This window comes from Eretmochelys imbricata, chromosome 5 (assembly GCF_965152235.1).
Source record: "Eretmochelys imbricata isolate rEreImb1 chromosome 5, rEreImb1.hap1, whole genome shotgun sequence".
NCBI classification, from domain to species: Eukaryota; Metazoa; Chordata; order Testudines; family Cheloniidae; genus Eretmochelys; species Eretmochelys imbricata.
This window is the reverse complement of record NC_135576.1, coordinates 126,307,751-126,331,341: the sequence shown is the minus strand read 5'-3', so window position 1 is coordinate 126,331,341 and position 23,591 is coordinate 126,307,751. Positions and strand designations below refer to the sequence as shown.

At 40.9% G+C, this 23,591-nt stretch overlaps 1 protein-coding gene across 4 annotated transcripts in view; it reads right to left on the bottom strand.

Annotated features, from left to right (window-relative positions):
* The window catches only part of RNF38 (ring finger protein 38), a 192,979-nt gene that overhangs the window by 43,357 nt on the left and 126,031 nt on the right, over positions 1–23,591 (bottom strand). For all 4 annotated transcript variants that reach the window (XM_077817838.1, XM_077817842.1, XM_077817840.1 and 1 more), the window contains 2 exons: positions 7,078–7,271; positions 1,671–1,884 (listed from right to left, as the gene is read on the bottom strand). In XM_077817838.1, coding sequence (XP_077673964.1) covers positions 1,671–1,884; positions 7,078–7,271 — 408 coding nt within the window. The remainder of the gene's footprint in view (positions 1–1,670; positions 1,885–7,077; positions 7,272–23,591) is intronic.

The following is a 23,591-nucleotide window of genomic DNA, read 5'->3' as shown; positions in this document are numbered from 1 at the left end:
TAACTGAAAATCAATATATTTGAAAATGTAGAAAAACATCCAAAAATATTTATAATAAATTTAAATGGGTATACTATTATTGTTTAACAGTGCAATTAAAGCTGCAGTTAATCACAATTATTTTTTTAATCAAGTTAATTTGTTTTGAGTTAACCGCTTGAGTTAACTGTAATTAAGTGATAGCCCTACTATAAATTAAAGACAACAGCTCTCCTGATCTGCTACAGAACCAAACGAGTATCACTACACAGATGACTGAATAGAACTCCAAGCTTCGGTCTTGCATACCTCTATGACAAAAACATTGTGGGGAGATAGTCTAAGTGGCCTTTGACTTAGCTCTGGACTTTTTGTAGCAGGGTTAGCAGAGGTTTCTAGGCAACGCCTGCTAGGCACTGATGGCTGTGCCAGATGTGAGTCAGGAGAGGACTACTACTCTCATGGAGCAGACCAACCACGGCATCCAGGAGAAAGTGATCCCCTCCCAGAAGCAGTCAGTGTCAAGGACCAGCATGAAAGACCCACAAGTAACCATGGCGACTAGACCTTGGCAACATTGGCACACCGGTCAAAAAGATGCACAGAGGGCACAGAAGCAGTGCTGTGGGACCTGTTTTCCCCCAGACATGTCCTGATGTAATCTCATCATCCCGAGTGGGAGGACAAATTTGGTGTTCATTTTGAGGTGCTCCAGCAAATTGATCGCTTTTCAGACATAAGGGAAAATTCTAAGAAGGCCAGAAGGACTGTTAGCTTAAACTTGTACACTCAAAGTTCACAGGTGCACTATGTAGATATCTGCTTATTTGAGGAGAACTTTGCACAGCGATCCATTATCTGCACTGACCACATTAGTTTACAGGCAAGGTTTTAAAGTGTTAATTTTAACATAAAGCTCTAAACAGTTTACAACCTCGCTACCTGACAGGCCAACTCCCTCCCCACGTGATGCTATGTAGCTGCAGTCAACAAATGCACTTGGGCTATAGGCCCTTTGATGTGAAGAGGGTGGGGCTATGCGAGTGGGACATTTTCTCCAAAGGGTCCTTGATTCTGGAAACTGCTCTACCTCTTGGTCTCACAATACAAAACTTAACTTTTGGGATATGCTGCAAGATTAACTTCTTTCTGGGGCATTTGGGGAGGGAGTGGGCTTATGGTTAGAGTAACAGATTTGGGGCTGAAAACAGGAACCTATCAGATCCTATCCACATGAAGGCAGTCAATTATATGCATTGTGAATTCTGTTTTTATATTGTCTACTTTAATCTTGTAAAAGCACCCAGAGCTAAAGATATGCATTTTATTTCAGTGTTTATGAATGACTACTTCATAACTACCATATCCCCTCTCAAACTAAATTCACTTCAGAAGCAGAAACATTATGTTGCAAAAATGTGATCTAAAGGCCTTTGCCAATGGCTGCCTTGGCCAAATCGGTAACTTTCACTCTGTTAGGCTTTATTTGATTTTTTTTATAAGCAATATTTTATGGTATTTTCACTGCTGTATGTTACTAGTGCACCATTATGACTCTTGAAAGAAACTGCCACAACGAACGGCAAGCAGTAGTTACCACAATGTTCTAACTTCAATGCCAACTACTTGGATTTTTTTGAAAGTCTTAGAGAAATCAGCATCCTTAGTGAGTTCACCCAACATTCTCACACCTGTTCATGAATGTCAACCATCACTGCATTCTGCTGTGGCGGATGAGCGGCTGGGTGCAACATACGGGGGGATACATTCGGTGGGTGGAAGGCTCGGGGCTCTTCTATTGCTTGTTGCTGTCCGTAGGGGAGATGGTGATAGTTTTCGTCTTGACTAATGGAATTATGTCGAGACAGGCGATCCCTTCTCGCTCTCTGGCGTCTAACAGGAGGACTGGAAACATATTAAACGGGAAGACATGTCACAAACTGCCACAGGCCTCTTTCTTAAACAATGTCATACATAATCCAATACTGAGGACAAGTCTATACTAGACAGTTCCGTCAAGATTGTTATGTCGGCTAGAGATGTGATTTTATTTTTTAAACCGACAGTAGTATACTGATAAAAGCCTTAGTACAGATGCAATTATTTCAGTATACAGTGACTAAACCAATATGTGTCAATCAGGAGAACCAGCACAAGCTAAATTAACATAAGCACTTTTATACAGATATTGTATACACAAGATACATTAAAAGGACATGAAGGTTGCCAAGTCAAGCAGTCAACAGTTAGAAAATGCCAGGATTATGGTTGCTTGTGCAATCTTGTATGTATGCATGAGGATACAGTCTACTAGGATATGATCACATACTTTTTTTCTCCCTACAGGAGCCCTGACTCATTCAGAGCACAGAATGGATGGTGCTCACTAAATGAGTAGCTATTCAATATTTTGTTTTCTCCTCATTATTCAGTGTGTGGCCCCAGGCCTTATTTACTGCACACTATTCAAACCCTACTCTAAAGACAGAATTATTTTTTTCATGAGCTTTTTCTATGGCACTTACTGTAGTAGCTGAATGCTTCACAAACTTTCATTTATTTTCACACCACCCTTGTGAGCTAAGGTGGTGGTATTATCCGGATTTTACAGATGTGGAACTATGACAGAGATTAATATAAAAAGTATCCACTCATTTTGGATGCCCAATTTGAGACACCTAAGACCTGATTAAGAAGCATAACATAGCTCTTTTGGTGATCAAAGTATACTCCTATTGACTTCATTTGCAACCAAGTGCGCTCAGGCCTTCTGCTAATCAGATGCCAGGGTCTGAAGTCAGTACCCAGAAACTGAGCAATTAATGACTACTTGTAAGAAGTTTAGTTTCAGTGACTTGCCTGGTCACTGCAGCATGCTCACTGCAGATGAAATCTTTGGGAAATAGCTATGCTCTAGCAAGTCTCTACAGAGCATATGCAAACTGCAATTTTTCCAAGTCTTATATAATTTGGGCAGATTTTCACAAGAACTGGAAAAGGCACATTTGACATAGGCCACCCTCTGGCCAAATTTCAAGTCTCTGCTGCAAACCATGGGGTACTTTTTCTCAAAGAAAAAGACACCAGGATGTTTTAACATGGGCAAAATAACGTTTTTTACTCTCACATTCTCAAAAACAGCTTTCAGAGTAACAGCCGTGTTAGTCTGTATCCGCAAAAAGAAAAGGAGTACTTGTGGCACCTTAGAGACTAACCAATTTATTTGAGCATGAGCTTTCGTGAGCTACAGCTCACTTCATCGGATGCATACCGTGGAAACTGCAGAAGACATTATATACACACAGAGACCATGAAACAATACCTCCTCCCACCCCACTGTCCTGCTGGACTACTGGTCTCTATGTGTATATAATGTCTTCTGCAGTTTCCACGGTATGCATCCGATGAAGTGAGCTGTAGCTCACGAAAGCTCATGCTCAAATAAATTGGTTAGTCTCTAAGGTGCCACAAGTACTCCTTTTCTTTTTTCAAACACAGCTGAAACTGTTTTGGTTGAAATGCCCCCCCCCAAAATCACCCTGAGACAAAAACACCCAGGATGGAAAATTTCAGCTCAAATTATTAAAGTTTGGCAAAGTTATAAGCAACTGAAAACAGTGTCTTATAATGGGAACTGTCAGGCAACCTTAACAACAAGTGTTGTTACCAACCCTGCTTATAATTACTTGTGTTATAGTATCAGAGAGCTTTGCTGATTTAAGTCTTATAAGCAGATAAATTTTTCCCTTGTATTCTTCCATTTTCGGAATCTATTATTAATTAGTTTGTTAATTTCTGCATAACTAATAATAAAGTTATGCTGACATAGCTATTATTGGTGTCATCTGGAAAGATTTACCCGCAGTGCTTTCCATAGTCACACAAGACAATCAAAGCTGCACAGATACAAATCTAGCTTTAAGGTTGTGTACATTCAGTACTATGTCACAGTCAGTTACAATATAAGTCAACTTGCCCAAGGTATTCAAGTATGCTTTATGTTAGTGACTGCTTTTAAATGTCTAAAAATTGCATTACTACTAAAATCCACTTGTTCGCAGTTGTACATCATTACAGATAAGATAGACCTATATAATTTTTGTAACTTTACTGCAGATATTTTATTTAATAATGCAGGCAGCAAGATTTCAGTTTTAGTGAATTCAGATTTAAACGTCCTTTATATGCACCTTTAAACTTCATATACAAATCTGACTGTTTACAGTAGCACATATCCAATCTTCAGCTAACATCAGTGCAAAGCTGTAACATCATATGAAGGAAGGACTTGGGTTTGGAAAAGTTCCTGGAGTGGTTAAAGTCACTGATGGCAGTTTCAACATTTTGAAAAAACTAAACCCAGCAGAGATGCCCTAGTTTCCCCTGCCATTTATCTTTAGACACAATAGCATTTTTAGCTTCAGTTCTGCCTTTACCTGTCCACAAGTAGTGCCAATGGTCAAGCTTTACTTCTGTTAATTACCCAGAAGGAAACAAAGCATAACAAAAACTGTCAACACTTTTCTATATACTGATTTATGGGCAGCACAGAACGTAGTACTCTGGAAAAAACAGAACTTGATGCATACAGACTTCTCCTAGATGATCAGATACATGTCAGATTGCAAAGAAATGTCCCTTTCCTTAGGTGAAACTCTGAGATAACCTCCAGATGTGTAGCTCTAGCAGATGACTAACTTGAAATTACTGGGAATGCCTCATGCAAAGTAGTCACAACTTGCACTTAACTTGCAGTAGTGCTCACAGGCCTCAACCAGTTTGGGCCCCATTGTGCTGGGTAACAGACAAAAATAGTAAATGACAGTCTGTCTCTAAAAACTTAAAAGACAAGGCATAACTTGTGGACCAAACAAATGAAACAAGGTTGAGGAAACGGAGCAAAAAATTAATATAACCAGATGCATGCAGGTCTTAGCCAGTAACAACGATCACAGCTGTCTGTAACTAGAGATTCCTGTTCTCTGTATTTAGCTGTTCACATAAGTACTTTTTTCCCCCAGTAACTTTTTAAATGTTCTCAATCAGGGAATAGAGTACCAGAGCTACTGCCATGGAGCAGATGCGGAGGAACATGAGAGTACAAGACTGAGAAGGCAGAGGGAAGGTGGTGTGTTACATATCAGGGGAGGCAGGAAGAATGGGGATGGAAGCTTGAGTATGGCAAGGAAAGGACGGAGGGGAAAAAACGGCAGCTCCATCTTCCCAAATAGTGGAGAGCAAACTGTGCAGACCCTTTCCTTGCAGCTGAGGGAAGTCCACCTTTGCATCCACTGTGTACATAAGGGTGAATGTTGAACCTAAATAATCACAAAGTGGGATGACAGGTGATTATTGAGCCTGTAGAGGGAAGAAGGCAGACTAACAAAGAGCTTATTTTGAATCAAGATTTTCCGGGGTCTAACTTTTTTTTTAAATGCTTGGTGTTGGCAATACTGATGTATTTGCTAGCCATTTGGTGACAGACAGCTTCAAAACAGTCTCCAGTCAGAGCACGCACAGGTTTTGTTACCTGGGTAACAGATTAATGGATATACACAGTGACAGAGACTAAACCTGATAAAACTTGAAGCAAGTTCATCAGAAGAAGGGAAAATTAACTTCACTTTTAAACAGAATTATGTAAAAGCCTATTGAGCTTATTTTACTAATAATCTACTTTTTATTTGTATTAACAGTGGTGCCTTGAAACCCCAAGCAAGTTTGAGGCCCACTGTGCAAGGCACCGTACAAAGAGTTCCTGCCCTGAGGAGGTCACAGTCTAAACAGACAAGACAGAGGACAAGAGCGTAAAACAGAGGTTCACAGTTGAATGTCAGTGGAAGCTGAAAATAAAATACAGGTCTCCTGAGTCACAAGACAATTGCCTATCCACTGGACCCCATTGCCTCTCTCTGCAACAATCCAAGAAATCAACTCATTGACTTGCATTATTAGTTTTGACTGCTGGTTGTATGAAAACAAATATAATTTTGCAAGTTGTGGCCCGAAGCTTCCAGGATTTGTGACCCTAAAAGATTTCTTTAAATTAAGTAACAATGTGCTACAGCTTCAGTAAACTAACAAAATGCCAGTTGACAATTTTTAACTTTGGGGATAGAAGAGGGTCTGTTTCTGGTCTCAAAAGCCTGGTTTTTGCATTCATAAAAATGTATGGCTTCTCCTAAAGCTGGAGAATGTAAAGTATCACTTTTTTCTGAAGCAAACATAGGGAAATGTGTTTTAAATTCGTGTTAGGTGACAAAAACACTTCCAAAACCTATTGTGAGGGAGCAAACGCTTGTGTTTTGGATAATTAACTAGAATAGTGAAGAGGTCTTTATTTTTAAGCTTTACAACGCACTGGTGCAGGCACCAGTTCAACATAGCCACCCAAAACTCTGTTCTTCCATGACTAATTGAGCTTATTCAAAAAACTTTGCTTCAAAAGAGGCTTATGAACCATAGGCCAAAACTAAACTAAGATAAAAATGTAAACCCTTGCAATACATTCACCACACATCTAAGCAATCACATGATACTACTTGCATCAATCTTGTCAGTTTTATTCATTCTCATTTGAAATTAGATTGTACACTTATTAGGGAAGGACAAAGTTGTAAGTTGTGTAAGTGTCATGCACGTTTATTGCACTATAAAAATAATTAGTCTACAACTAGTAGTAATAGCCTGTCCAGAAATAGGAATCTTTAGTTTTTGGTTGATTTTCTGACACATTGTCTATGTGTACAACGCACTAATGTAATGTGCGGTATTAGAGAAATAAATGGATTCTAACTGAAAACGCTAAGGAGCAACCACCCTCTCAAACTGTACATGTCCACACAAAATTATAGGAAGACTTCATTGTCCTCATTAATTACTTCCAAATACCAGTTTTCAGCAGCGATAAGAGCAAATATTTATCAACAAATTTTTCAAAATTAACATTTATCATATAGTGTTGTATAACTAGCAGTCTTCTGCTAGGAGTACTTCACTTCTAATGCTAATGAATCCCTGCTGCCTTGAAAAAGGTCTCGCCTGAATCAGCAGACAGGCTAGCAAGAAACCACTCCACAACCTGACTAATCCATTTACCTCCTCCTGTTGCGTGCAGGTGTGTTGCATCGTTCCCCTGAGAAGTGATGTTGGTTGGGTCGAGCTGAAGGAGGCTGCCTATTTGATGTCATCTCCCATGGTCGCATTGGCGGTGATGGGGCTGGTGATGCTGCTGTATAGTCAAAGACTGAATGAGAAAGGCGTTGTCTCTTAGGACTCGGACTGTCTTCACTCTATGCAAATGCAAAAAATAAATGCACCTGAGTGAGTCATACCCCACACACACTGTTTTGTATTATTACTACAGTTTACATCTGTGGAGGAAAAAATTGAAGTAGACCATATACATTCAAAACAAAATACCGCATGAAGTTAAATCTCTAGTTATCACATCATGAAGGCAATGGATTCTACAATTATTTTATGGCTTCCCCATCACAAATACATTTTTATTACAGAATTCAGCGCAATATTTTAAAAATTCTCATGTTGAGGCAGAAACAAAGTTGCCAGAGATACAAAGCTAAAAAATGTTTGTTTCAAGAGAGTGAGGTTTTTTTTTAAAATGTATGGGATCTTCAAAAAATGTTGCTGGCTAAGCACCAATTTCATGCTAATAGGATCCATATTTGTCAATCATTAAATAGTCCGCCATATGGAGTTCTAGCTCAGCATGTGCACCCCATATCCACCAGGAGGATGCTCACTATACAGCTTATTAGACATCTGATTTGTATTGCAGCCAATTTTAGTTTTGCTAACTCAACTAAGATGTGTCTCTTGTCCTTTAACTTGTTAGCACAAGACTGGCAATTAACAAGTGTAAAAAAAAGTTGACAAAAGCATCAGCTAAATCAATGTAATTTTTACTTTAAAAAGTTATTTGGTTGGATACCTTTTCCTGATCTGACCACCTAAAATTTGCTGACACAAAAAATTCTAATTGACTACAGGAGGCCAAATTGCTCCAGTAATAGTAATTACTATTTACTCTTCAAAAATCCCTGTCTTCATAAAATATACATATGTATATATTTCATCTGCCATTGTTTATGTTATTTTTATTAGTTTCACTTAATGTTGCATTTCCATTTTCGGAAGAATACTGGTTTGGCTTGAATACTCTCTTCATCTCTGACAATTAACCACATCTCTTTTACCTTCCTGTTTCCTTTTCAGTTTAGGGATATGCACAGTCTTTGTATCGGTTTTAGGCTAAGGATTTTACTTTCCTAAGTTTTTACTTTAGGGCCTTTTTGATCAGCTCCCTTTTTCCCCCAATCTCCCTTTCTAAAGCTAAGTGCATAGTGACAGGGTTATTTTTTATATGAAATTCCTCCCTGAGGATGCAGTACTTAAATTATAATCACCAATAGCTGTTAAGCTGTAATTACTTTTTTGACCAACTCCTGTATCTCAGTTAGGAATAAGTCAAGAAAAACCTTTCCTCTTGTGTGCTTTAGGACTAGGTGTTCCAAGTAGTACTCTAGTAAATCAAAAAGAAATGGAGTACTTGTGGCACCTTAGAGACTAACCAATTTATTTGAGCATAAGCTTTCGTGAGCTACAGCTCACTTATGAAGGTGCCACAAGTACTCCTTTTCTTTTTGCATATACAGACTAACACGGCTGCTACTCTGAAACCTAGAAAATCAAGCAACCATTTCCCTAAATGTTGTCCCATTGTGATGGTTTAAAAGTTTGGATACTGGTAATTGAAGTTTCCCATTATTACTATTTCACTGAGTTAGTTGCTTCTTTGATCTCCCTCAACACTGTACATTCAAAACCCTCTTCCAGATCAGACCACCAACAGCCTACCTTTACTCGTGGTAAGAAAGGAGAAAAGGGTGCAGCATAAAAGCATAGTAAGCAGTACCTGAGCAGTACTTTTGACATGCTTCAAGTGCCTACTTTGATTTTTAAATTGATGTTTAACATGTTGTGAAGAACGAGGTAAGCCACGAAGGCAGGGTTCTATGGTTGATGGCCAAAATGAGAGTTTTCAAAGACAGTCTTGGAAACAGGAACTTGTATGCTTCAGGTGAGTGGGTCAGATCCCGAGAGATATATGAACCGACAGGTAAACAAGGCAAAAAAGCCAGGCACTCTCGGAGGCTATAGAGAACCATATGAAAATAAACAGGTGCAAATGGGAGGATGAGACAAAAGGGTTCAGTGAGCTGGCAGAGGGGGCAAAGCCTAGTGAATGGTAACAGGTATTCATTGTATTAATCTCCGTTGGTGAGAGAGAGGCGTTTTCAAGCTATTGTTTGGCTAACCAACTTTGACTGGTAATGCCATGTGTCTGGCACCTTTCCTTAGCACTAAATTTACTCTTAAATACCCCTACCCCGCCCCCTACCAAATGTCCAAAAAAGCATATTTATCCTGGAACACTGGTTCTTTTGATTATTTTGTCTCTGAAGAAATGCACTCCAAACACAAAACAGCTCATGAGTTCATAGGAGATGGCAGAGATGTATCAAACTAACAAGCTGCTAGGCAGTTACCCTTCATCATTCCAAATTACCATTTAGTACATCTACTCCAAACTCCATAATATGTACTAACTGCCTTCTATGTTAAGCAACAGTATTTCCATCCCAACTTGTCTGCCATTAGAAAGAAAACAACAATAAAATCATTTTCTGAACTACATATAAAAGCATGCGTTTAAAATCTAATTATGTTTCTCTGAACTGGAAAAAAAAATGACCTAAAGCTAAATCCTAACTTCTTCATAAATTAGTGTCATTAAGAAAAAAAATTGGTACTTTTTCTTGGCTTTAATTAAGAAACCAATTCTCATAAGATGATTGTAACAGGGTTACAAGAGCATATTGCAAAAAGTAACACGGAATTAGTGGCAGAAACAAATCCCATACAAATTAAGATCTATTTACATTTCAATTACACTGAACTCATGGCAGAGCCTGTCACAAACAGTATAATTTTGCAGTCTATAAAACCCTAAGTTGGCAAATGCATTGCTATATTTATACAGTATGTCATTTGTTGCAACATTTACATCTCCCCAAATTTCATGCCAATATTCAACAGGCCAGCTCAGCGTCCTTGGACTACCTCCTTTGCTGACAGGCCATTCTGTGTTGTCTGATTTTACTGCTGCCAAACAAGCAGCAAGAACAGAATGATGAGGGCCTGATAGCTGTGGAAGATCCAGTTTATTTTTATTACGTAAATTAAAAACTGACATAACAAACGCCAGGAACTAAAAGATGACATTGTTTCAAACATGAATTTCTAGAAGAGCAAGCAACATCTGCACAAAACACAGAACATTTCATAAGTCAAAGCACCAATGCCAGAAAGACTTCATGATAGACATCCCATGTTACTACTGAAAGAAGATGAAGTTTAGTGCCAAGGCAGAATTAGGGTTGAAATTAAATCCACAAGAGTCAGGAAATTCACAATTAATGTTCCCCTAGCAAATCTATAGCCCTTTCCTTGTAGCTGTGCACTATGATACCTTATCATGTAGAGACACCAGTAGCGAGCCATGTCACTACTGAGCAAAGAATTAAACCCGTTTGTAAAATGTGTCTCTCTCTTATACTATTTAGTATGAATTGGCGTGAAATCCTGATACACTGTTGACGAGACCATTCATTATGCTTTCGAATACTTTTTACAGCCATTCTGAATAATTTTATGTTAACGTTGCTCATCTTTGTGCTCTTATGAGAAAGGATAAGTTGCTAGTTTAGGCTTTTTATAAAAGCAGAAGTTTTTACCAAGACAATAATATTGTCGTAACATTTGATGTAGCCTCCTTTCCCCCTTAAGTTGTAAAGGTTATGTGGAGCTTTCTGTATCTTAGTAGTTGTGTGCGTCAGGTGACACAGCTTGAAAATGTTACAAAACTTAGACAAGGCCCAAGATGCCTCACCCTTCCTGATCTCCTGCACACACCGGCAGAGCTGGGTCCTGCAGATTTACCCAGAAGGGAAACCCTGCACCACAACCCTCAGTCCTGGCTTCTGGGAGTGTGAGCTGAGTCTACCCTGCAGTCCTCCACAAGATCTTTGGTTTCAATTTTAGTTAGTGTCAGCGAAATGAGGCTTCAGATTTACTTGCTGCAAGAGAGAATGGGGATGGCAGGGAAAGTCCATTTGTTTCCCTCCCTCCATCCCCTAAACCTGCACTGCACCACATGCTATTGAGAATCACTGAAACTTCGATAATTTATTCACCCCAGGGTGCACTTATGCACTGGATCTGTTACCCCTGTGTCTCAATAACAGAGCTGGCAGCATGAAGAGTCAATGAATGAACCACTGAGATAAATGCTTTGCATCCCAGAGCAGATGGATGACAGAGCTGCAGTTGAGCCAGCCTAAGAGGGTTCTTAAAGCAATGATCCCAGACACTGCTAGGAGGCAGAAGGGAGCCATCTCCAAATGCCCACAGAACAACACAGTAAGGGACCTCAGGTGGAGGGAACGAGATCAACATAGACCCTTCTCCAGGCCATGTGACTAAAGAAGGCTGAAAAGCTGGGAGTGAATTCCTGACAGGAGTAAAGGAGGGAGGTAATACCCAACAGAAGAGACTGATTGTTGCTTTTGGACCACACTTATCCGGTTTGTAGGTTTAGGGGCACAATCCTTGATTAGCCTGCAAGATGTCATGGGGTCAGAGCCCACCTGAGTCCAATGAGTGTACTTTTTTTTAGGCCTGCACTGGCATGCAGACAGACTAGAGATGGAATAAATGTTTCTGAATATAGTTTACACAATTCTGTATACAAATTCACAGAGTCCCATGACCATTTTTTAAAGAAACTGATGACATACAGCAGAATATCATTTTACCTTAGTTTTTAAGCACTGTAATGCCTCCAAATAAATAAATATTTATACATTCAAAATTTGAAACCTCTTCCTAAAGGAAGATCTTTCAAATAAAAGGAATCAAAGATGTGACAGGTATGTCCAGGTTTAATGGATAAAGACCATTAGAGCTAGGTGTTTCTCCTACAGGAAAACATGACATGAAAACGTTCAAAACTATGTTGAACTTTGAATCTGATTACGATCTTCTGACAACCAGTTAAACTGAATTAAATTGAGACGTCTGTACCTCATTTTCAGCCTGCAGACTCAGGACAATACTGCATTGATTTGTATCCTGACATTACAATCAGAAATTACAAATTTTTAAAATGAATGCATAAGCTATCGGGTGGTCAAACTGCGGCTCGTGAGCCACATATGGCTCTTTTACAGTTAAAGTGCAGCTCCTGGAACCCCCTCCACTCCCCCCCATTCCCCACCTACCACATTGAGATGGGGAGGGAGAGAAGAGACAGAGCTCGGGACCTCTGCCTTACAGCAGGGTGGTGGGGTACTGGTTTCTATCCAGCAGGGGGTGGAGGGGGGTGTGTCTCAGGGCTTTAGGCCCATGGGGTGCGCCTGCCAGGGCTTGGGGCTTCAGCAGGAGCAGGACTGAAGCCCCGAGCCCCACAGATGCCTCCTGTGGGGCAGAAGCCCCGAACCGCAGCAGGCACACCCTGGCTCACAAACTTCTGAAAATTGTCATATGCAGTTCAGAGGGTCAGTAAGTTTGGCCACCCCTGGCTTAGCTCGTATAGAACATAGCAAAAACCGTGGGAAACCTGCCGTGAAACCTCAATGCCTTGGAATACATGGATTTTCTACTTGAGCAGATCTGTCGTTGCTGCTCATGGAGTACAGCTCATCTCACAGACCAACAGGAGCCAAAAATGCTACTGACAGGACAGCAACACGGATGCTGATATCTTTGTCAATTATGAGCGGGGCAATGGGGTTTAGCAAGTGTCACTTTAATATAAGGTTTTGTATTTTACAAAATTTTCAGTTTATTTTAAAAGAAATGTACCCCACATCTTAGATTAAAACAGATCCTGAATCTTCCTCCTCCTGCAAATTCAGTGCTATCAAACTACATAAAACTACTACTTCTATATTAGACACCAACATAATCACAAAAAATATAGTGTAATATATTTATTTTATTCTCCACAAAGAATTATTCATTCAGTGGAAGGATGGAGTTTTACCAAATAAAACTGATTTATGTCAGTTTTTGCACAGCTGAAGATACTTGTACTTCATAGTCTTACAGCACAGCCACAGCGTGCACTACACCATCAGAACACACAACCTAGCAGGTCTTGGTAATGAAATTGCAATCTGTATCAGCGACTAAAAAAATAAAGTTTATGAAGATTTATAGGCAACCAGATGCTTTTAAGAAATTAACAGCTAAATATTCCAAATTCAGATTTTTCTGTACAAAATTAGAAGCACTAAATCTGAATTTAAAGATCTCACTACTCCAGGCAGATAAAGGTAACACAGCAAGAGTCTTGTGTTTGCAGACATTCAACATCACATGGCAATACTGTAAACAGAGCTCCTTTAAGAAGTTTTAACATTATCTGGATGTTTGGGGCGCAGCAGTGAGGAAAAGCTGATCATATCAAACTACTGAAATAACCAATGACCTGGTACCTGACTTACTAGCCAGCAAAATATTAAAGCTACCCTCTTTCCTGTCCTTCCTCTGTCCCCTTTCCTTCAATTTTACCCAAGTTTTCTTTTTATCAGTTTTTTTTAAGGAAGGTGTGATGGGTTGCCCCTCTTCAAGATGCCACCTGATGTGCTGAGATACCACTGAGCCCGCCTATTCTGCCAGCATGGGCCCCCTTTAACCTATCTTGCTGAGCCAGGGTCTTAAGCCCACTCCAGCACACACACAGGCAGGGACACACTCAACTGCAGAACACCACAAACACTGAGATCAGCTCCGAGAGGACTCAGCTTAAGAGACTTGCCCCACCACTCAGGTGCCCACCTCCCTTGGAGTGCAGACCCAAATGTATATTATGAAATCCGCCTCCTCCCTCAACATGGAGGGAGGTATGCACACCCTCTTACCACCCTCACCCCCAATTATGTATTGCACAAACTGGGTTATATTATAAACAAGAAATAAATTTAACAACCATAAAAGGTAGATTTTAATCACAGAAGAATCGGAAGACTAGGGTTGGAAAAAGCCTCAGGAGGTCTTTAGTCCAAGCCCCTGCTCAAAGCAAGACCAACCCCAAATAAATTATCCCAGCCAGGGTTTTGTCAAGACGGACCTTAAAAATCTCTAAGGATGGAGATTCCATCTCCCCCAGGGAACCCATTCCAGTGCTTCACCACCCTCCTAGTGAAATAGTTTTTCCTAATATCCAACCTAGACCTCCCCCACTGCAACTTGAGACCATTGCTTCTTGTTCTGTCATCTGTCACCCCGAGAACAGCCTAGCTAAGGGATTGGCAACATTTGGCACGTGGCCCGCCAGGGTAAGCCCCCTGGGCCAGTTTGTTTACCTGCCACGTCCACAGGTTCGTCCGATTGTGGCTCCCACTGGCAGCGGTTCGCTGCTCCCGGCCAATGGGGGCTGCGGGAAGCGGCAGTCAGCACATCCCTTGGCCCGCGCCGCTTCCTGCAGCCCCCGATTGGCCTGGAGTGGCGAACTGCGGCCAGCGGGAGCCATGATCAGCCGAACCTGCAGATGCGGCAGGTAAACAAACTGGCTCGGCCAACCAGGGGGCTTACCTTGGCGGGCCACGTGCCAAACATTGCTCCTAGCTCCATCCTCTTTGGAACCTCCCTTCAGGTAGTTGAAGGCTGCTATCAGGGAGTTCCTCTTGGATAGCCCATTCTAGGTAAAGATCATGCAGTATGTAAACCTTTATGCTGGCTAGAAAAGGCTTTATGAGGCTGCTTCAGAGGCTGCTATTAATCCTGATATTTAGTTGGTCTGAGGTGGTCACTACAGAACAATGGAATGCACATCATTCTCCACATGGGTTAAGGGCGCTGCTTCTGCAGGATTCCTAACTCCTGTTGTCAGAAGGAGGACCCAAGTTTGATCTTGAATTTAAAAGTGGTTCAAATCAGAGAACGGGGGAGGGATAGCTCAGTGGTTTGAACATTGGCCTGCTAAACCCAAGGTTGTGAGTTCAATCCTTGAGGGGGCCATTTGGGATCTGGGGCAAAAATTGGGGATTGGTCCTGCTTTGAGCAGGAGGTTGGACTAGATGACCTCCTGAGGTCCCTTCCAACCCTGATATTCTATGATTCTATGAACAAGATCAGATGCCCCTTCTATTTGCATCTGTTACCGTGTCACTCCCCTTTCACTCTATTCATTCTGCTTTCTCAAACTGCAATCTTTAGAAGTTTTTCCTGCAGGAACAAGTCCTGACAGAAAAAAAGATGTTCCGTCAGCCTGAAAGAATTTTCAGCTTGGGACCCACCCCAGACAAATCAAGGTGATCTAGCAAAACTTTCAACAGGTCACAACTTTACAGGGTGTCTGCTCCTCTTCAACTCCTTTAGAACACATCTATTGTTCTTTCTATAGCTCTTTCCAGAAGTGTTAAAATGTTCGCTTCCCTGAAAATCTCCACCCACCTTTAGTTTAGTCTCAAATACGGTCATACCTCTCAGAGACACAAACTAATTTAAATAAATGTAAGCTGCATAACAATGAACACCACCGCACCATTTTCACCCTCTGAATATAGTGTCCCTCTGAAAGATAACTTACGGCTTAGTCGAAGGATAAGATTTTAAAAAGCATGCCATTGAAAGGCACACTAGAATAAGAATAATCATTTTCTTTGCAATACCTGCTTGCATTTTCTCACTGGCCACAGGGCCATGCAAACAGTAACCCAGGCAATCAACTGTGTCACATCTTACTATACTGAGCAGCTGACCAGGTAAAACAACCGGTCAGCTTGGAGGACCCAGAACCTGGAAAAGTCAGAAAACTTTCTTTTGGGGGGAAGAGGTGGGGGAATTTACTGGTAAGGAACATCCTGCATTTTAGAAGTGTAGTTAAGGATAAAGATGAGTCAAATTGCACTCAGACCTGTATGGAGGAGATACAGACAGCAAAACAAAACCCCTAAACAAAACAAAACAAAAACATAAAAGCTAAGTGCTAGCCAAATAAGTAAACAAATAAAATTAATAAGTGAGAGGATAAGACTGATTTTTAAAAACAGAATTAGAAAATTAGTGGAGGAAGTGACCAACAGATGTCCTACATTTGTATTTTAATAAAGCATTTGATATGGTCTCAAAATCTTAATTAAAATATAAATTCACACTGGTTTGGGAAGGATCACTTGTATAGATTGAAAACTGACTAAAAGACAAAAAATGATAAATGACAATATCTGTTTAGGTACTTGTAGTATGCACACCATCATTATAGTAACTGAGCCCCTCAAACTTCCTACTAAGCTTTCATTTGGTTGGCAGTGTGAAAAATCCTAGGATGCTAGGGGGCATACAGTGGAGTACCAGTGGGACTGATGTCCGCAATAGTTTGATAAAATCTCTTTATTAATCTGGAGAAAAGAGTAAACATACGGTAAGATTTGCAGATGTTACTAAATCAGAAAGTTGTTAACATCCATTACAATGGAAATACAAGAGGACAGACAAAAAACTGTGGGTACAAAATAACGTGAGATTTAGTTTGGAAAAATGTAAGAAAAAAATCGGTGTGAGCATAATCCTAAATACGTACACGCGGAGTCAGGGAGAAATCTGGAAAAAAACAACGCTGAAAGACTGATGCTTGGCATTATCAGTGTTAAATGGGTGGATGTCATTTTGCATGTGGGCAAAAGTTTTCATTCGAACCCCAAACATCTTCCCCAGTGCCTATCCCTGCAGACTCACCCCACAATGAAAAGCTGTATACATTATGTGCAAACTGTGAACACAAGAGAATTTTATTGCACAAAACCACTATGAACAAAGCATTTGCATTATATTTTATCCATCAATCCCAGCACCTGACTGGGCCACTTAATTAGCATGCTGTTCTTATCTACTTAAAATCATATTTCATCCTTACCTTTCTATTTAATGCATGAAAAACAGCCAGGTATAATTTGATAGCAAACTACAGTACAACACAGGTCACAAGGGTTGAAGGTATAATTGCACTACCCTTCCTACCTGCTGCCAGACACCAAAGGCATGTTAGATTTCTCCAGAGATGTCAATTAATCTTAGCCCTTATTTTCCCCCAGGCCTTGAATCTGTGTCTGCAAATCATTTACAAAAGCCAGTTGTCTAGCCTGCCCATCAAATCTGGGGCAATGCATATTTCAGTACGCTCCCACAGAAGCTCTCACAACCATGTTATTCCCAGACCTGGGCCTCTGATATAAGCCCATGAATGTAAACTTAACAGCCTTCCCCTCTTCACTTTCAAAGAAAGTCAGCTTCCCTTCCTGGGACTCAAAAATGTCCCCTTCCACTGGCTACACCCGCAGTAATCCTTCCCCCCACCTGCCTTTATAGCCCGCACTTATTACCCGTGTGTGAGAAATCTAATTTTATCAATCTCTAATTAAATATCTTGTAGGAAGGCATGTGAACTGAGGAGAACTGAAACGGTTACTTTTTTTGCATTCCTTGGTATTTCAAAGTATTGACAAGTCAGTGCTATAGTAAACACCCCATCCTCTATTTTTCCACTGTAGAGACCAGTACTGCACCAAGGAATTCGTGGAGCAGGGAAGAGGGTGGGGGACCTCAGGCACAAGATGCCAAGTGGTGGAACACTGGCCAGAGAGCAAGGAAAACTAAAAAAACAGACAAGAACTTTTCCTGGACATCCAAGGGGAGAGGAAAAAAGTCCAACAGAATGCTACAGGTCAGGGAGGACAAGACCAGAACTACTAATTTTCTGTAAACAGGCTAGGTTCAGACAGGCAGATAGTCCAGCATATGTTATTTCATAAACAAGAGGGAAATCAGACTTGAGGACTGAATTCCAGAGAGAAATATTTAATGATGTGAAGGCTGAAGAAAATATGATAGCACAACTGTCCCTGCAGCTAGGTCCTGCACCTGTTCTTCCACCACTTGTCTAATATATACCACTGACTCAGACCACCACCACATATTGAACTGCCCTAACCTTCCAGCTCACTTATGCCCATTCCAAAGATATTCCAACCCATTACATGAATGAGGAAGGGAAAACTGGAATCTCCAAGCCATGCATTATGTCCGCTTATTATACAATCCCTACTGCCACTGTGGCCAAATCTGTTATCCTAACTGGACATTACAGCTGGCTTCCATGTTTATTATACAAGTGAATTCTGAAAGACTTAGTTAAATACAGTATAATTTATGTTCTCTTTATAGGGATGTGATTTGCTGTACTGACCTTAAACTCTTTCAATCTAATTAATACAAGTTAATAAATCATGAGAAACTAGCACATAAACAGCTGAAGTCCACCACCAAAGTACAGATACTTCGTGAAGCTGAAATCACTAATTATTGCCCCATCAATATATGTAGTTACCACACCATACAAATCAAGTCAATGGGATAATTGATAAAGCTCACATCTAAGACAGAGAAAGCAGCAACAAGGTAACAAGAAATGCCTTCACAAGAACACAACTGGTAATATTTAGTTTGCAGATCTACATGATCCATTCTCAGTTTGCCCCTATCACTTTGAAATTATGTGCCCAGTATTTTTAATGTATACAGCACACTAACAGCTAAGCTGTGCTAACAAAAGCGACAGCCCACATGCAAACAGTCTGTCTGGCCTACTGTACTTAAGTGGTGCCAAGTCCTGCTGACCCTAACTCCATTGTAGAACATCGTTTTTGCTTCTACATATATTATGCAAAACTGCAACTGGCAAATATTTCAGCGGCTACACATTCCTCTCTGATCCGTCACCACGAGTCAAGACATTTCCAGAGAAAAAGCAAGCTTGTGCCACAAAAAGATCACTCCTGGAACCTGAAGGTCATCTTTGTTTTGTTGCTACTGATTTTATAGATTTCAGAGAAGAAAAAAGACTGTCACACAATGCGTACTGCGCCAAATCAGGAGTCGTCCCCTCCGCCCCCCTTTTGATCTTAGCACTGGGTTCCACTTCAGCACTGAGTGCTTCATGGAATGTTGGCTCTCTCTCCAAAACCCTTGACAAACCTTTTCCCCTACTGGTACTGATGCTAGGCCAGAGGCAGAAAATAAAGTACTCCTTCAGGTGAGTGAGGGAGAATCACAAGGGAACCCCTAGCTTCTTCATCCATACAGAAGCAGAAAATGAGAAACTGTATGTCTGTGCATCATCTTGTATGTGCAGTGGTGAGAGCTGGACGAATCTTAAAACACACTCAAAGGGGCCTCTGTGACATAGGGATAAGGAAAAATATCCATATAACAAGCCTATGGAGCAGGTGCCTGTGTCTCAAGAAGCAAACTGCATCACCACCCTCATCTGCAGAGTGTACGGCCAAGAAGACAACATCTGTGTATTTGGTTTCATGAACCATAGCAAGAGTGGTTACATGGGGGTCACCCAAAACCACAGTGGGGAACAAAGTTCCCTTTTGATAAGTCCAGATATTTTTGAAAATATGGCATCATGACTTTTCTTGGCCACTTATCTGAACATCCATGAACCTGCCATGATCATAGAATCATAGAATATCAGGGTTGGAAGGGACCCCTGAAGGTCATCTAGTCCAACCCCCTGCTCGAAGCAGGACCAATTCCCAGTTAAATCATCCCAGCCAGGGCTTTGTCAAGCCTGACCTTAAAAACTTCCAAGGAAGGAGATTGACGGCCCAGTGAGGCCTACATTACCACTAGTTAAGTACCCCTTTACTGTCAATGTATTCCTGAGTTTGAGGATGGAGGAAGTGGGGAAAGGTGGAGTACAACATGGGTTCACAGCAAGAAACCCAACTGTTTAAATCCCTTAATCTCTGGCACATTGGCCTCCATGATCACATGCTCAGAAGATTATTCAGACCCCTCCTAAACAGGTCTTTTTCACCTAAATTTCTAGGATTCACACCTGAGTGCATTTTTTCCTCTGGGCAAGAGAGTCCTGTTTTGGCAGCTCACTTGTGGTCAACGCGCATAATTCTGCAACAAGATAAGCCAAGCTCTCACAGCTCAGGAAAAAACTAGTCTATAAACACACCAAGCTACTGATACTAATGCCAGTAACGTGTCCCTGCAAAGGTTTTTGATCTTGTGATCTCACCATTAGAACAGGGGGGCAACAGGAGAAGAAAGATGGAGAAAGGCAGTTCTCCCTCCCAGGAGGTAAAATATCACTGAGAAGTGAGACAGTTTTGATACATGGAAAACATCGTTCAAACTAGTCTTTGAAAACAACATTGTAGGAAAACAGTGGTCTGCTAGCAAAGTATTTCAAATCTGCACAGAGATTTTCAGGTTTGGGAAAGGTACTCAGAATGTCACACCTAAATACAAGGTGAAGTGAGCAGTTAACAGCCAACTGCTTAAAAGCTCATCTCTCGTGCCAACAAAATTGAGTCCAATAAAAGGTATTACCTTACCCACCTTGTCTCTCTAACACCCTGGAACCTACATGGATACAACATCACTGCAAACAACAAAATATTTGTGAAGATTAGCTCAAGAAAAAAAATCTGTAGAATAAGGCCATTCACTATGGATCAGTATCCATTAACAACAAATAGTGTCATACTGGATCACACCAGTCCAGGGGTCTATTCTGTCCCTGACAGTGACAAGTGCCAGGTGCCTTAGAGGAAGGAGGCTATGTCTACACTACACAGCTTTTAGAGACATGACTGTGCCGCCACAGCCGTGCCGCAAAAAGTCGCACAGTGTACCCACTCTCCTGCCGACAACGTGCTATTCACACTGGCACTTGTTGCGGCAAAACTTTTGTCTTCGAAGTGGTGGTGGTGGTGGGGGGGGGGGGTTTAACTCCTCTGAAAGACGAAAAAAAATTGTCATTCTATTGCCAGTGTAGACACAGCCAGAATAAGAAATCATATCATGGACAATTATGAAATAAACCAAATGCTAATGAGGTTAGCAAGAAGCTTTCCTTATGAGGAGTTTATATCCTGAAGCATAAAGGTCTATATTCCCAATTTATTTATTTTTAGTCTGCATAATGTAACTCAATGTTCTTATTTTTCCATGTCTTTCTTTAATGTTTCCTCTTTACTGTATATAAGCTGTCAGTCCCCTCGGGCCCACCACAAAGAACAAAGTTCAGCCGTTTTCTATCAATCACACATCTAACATAATGCCAGAGTGCACCGCCAGTGTCTTTAAATATATACACCTTTTCTACAAACCAAATGAGATAAAGGTTTTTTTGGTGGTAGAACAATGTACTTATTAATGTTACTACTTATTTTTTCTTTATTGTGGGTATGAAAGGAAAAAAGTGCAATCATATTAAATCTCAGCGTGACAGGTGAAAAGCTCTTGGGATCTATAAGTAAAACCAGACATTTCCTTTTAATATGCTCTCAAAATTCTAGCCCTAAATAAGCCTTAAAAGGAGCTACTAAGAAAGGCAAATATATGCAATAAACTTAAATTTAAAAGCAAGGTTCTTGTGGTAGTAGATAAAATTGCACGTTTGGGAGTCTGTGAATAAAGTGACTATTTCTAGGCTTATACAGTATGCTTCCTTCAGGACAGACACACACAAGATAGTCCAACTGGATTTATGGCTGCTAAGTGAAACTGAGACACTGCATGCTCAACTTCCGGTATTTTACAAAACAATTCAGCCACCTCAGGCCAAACTGGCAACATGCACACTCAGTCCACCACCACCACAGCCCACTGGATCCCAGGAATAAGACATCTAGAACAAACACCCAGTCCCCACTAGAGGGAAGTGGGAGATGGCTCCCATTTTCTGAGTGCTGACTGAGTGTCAAATTGTTCAGTTTTTGGACAAGAGAGAGGTCAAGTTGAGGGATCTGGAGGAGCAGGGGGCCCACTGAAGAAAAAAGAAATTCTAATGTACTCCTCCAAAGATTTGTAACCAATCACAAAGAGAACCTAAGTACAAAAGGTAATCCTGTTTCAGCTGAAAGAGACAGGAACTTCACCCCTGAATCCCAATAGGACTTTGGTTGCGGGGGAGTAGCAGCAATAATATTAGATTCTGATTTACAACAGGAGTGTGCTGGAATTTTGTCTGGTTGGGCTTGTTTCTGGTATAGGATTGTCTGATAAAGGAACATACTTTAGCTCTACTTCTTCATGTGGTTCCTTATTTTCTTTTATCTTACATCTTATTCCCCAGTCACCCCACATCCTTACCCCTCAGGATTCCATCCCCTAACAAACCCTTTCTCCTCCACGATTTAGGCCTGGTCTATACCTAAAACATAGTGGCGACATTCCTTAGAGTACAATCTGGACTTTAGGCAATTGTGTCCCCTCAGTTCTCCAACCTGGGGAGCATTTTACACTGCTTCATTGTGCGACCAACCACTCTTGGTCTGCTCTCACATAGCCTCTAGCACGTAAACTATTCCCAGCTCACTCATCTGAATGCTCTTAGCTAGCCAGTCCTGAATTATTTTGCAGAGTGACATCAGTATATTCCCAGCCCCAGACTTGTCCCCAGAAATGCGCGTCTTGAATTGTCCAGCTCTTTCCTTCTGGACAATACAAGCTCATAAAAAGTCCACCATTTCATTAATAGAAAAAAATATGCACAAATCCTGCTACCTCAAATGAAGCTTCTCAAAACACTCCGATCCAAACACACACTAGAATAAATAAAACAATAAAACAAATTTATTAACCACAGATAGATTCTAAGTGATTAAAGTAATGAGGCATAAAAGTCAGAATTGGTTACAAAGAAATAAAAGGTAATATGCAAACTAATACCTAACTTAACAAGCTAAGTGAACTTAAAGCAAAGGGATCGCTCTCATCACATGTTCTTTTACAGTCTTATTGGCTGAATACCTTTCAGCCAGGACCCCTCACCGAGTACAATGCTCGTTTCCTTGTCCTTCAGGCACTGTGGGTGCCATGGGTAGAAAGAAAGGGAGGAGAGAGGTGATTTGGGGCCTCTGTTCCTCATCTTTTCCTCCTCTTTGAGAATTATCGCCAGCTGGGGTACAGGGCGACAGCCAGTCTGTTTATATGGGAACCTCCAGCTATTCCACTGCCAAGATGTAAATTTCTCATTTACAACCTTCTTCTTGCCAAAGAATAGCTACTTAATCAGGTGACAGTCAATCTGATTATGCTGACACCTGGCTGAGGTGCTGGCTTGCCTTTTGTCTCTGGGGAACTTGTCTGAAGCTTTCTTCTCAGACTTGGAACATGTCTTATACAGTACAATTTTATAACTTCACAATGTTCCCAAACACATTTTACTAGGACAATAATGTTCAGCGGATTATGCGTTTTCAAGTACCGCAAGGCATACTTTGTACAAAATTTATCAGTCTTGTAAAAAGGATGAACAGATTGTCACACATAGGTTGACCTATCTACACTGCTCAAAGCTGTGCAAAGTTTCATACCCTGTGTGACATGGTTAAGTCAACCTCACCCCCCTGTAGATGCAGCTATTTTGACGGAAAAATTCTTCTATCAACCTAGCTACCACCTTTTGAGGGGAGGCAGATTTACTACAGCAA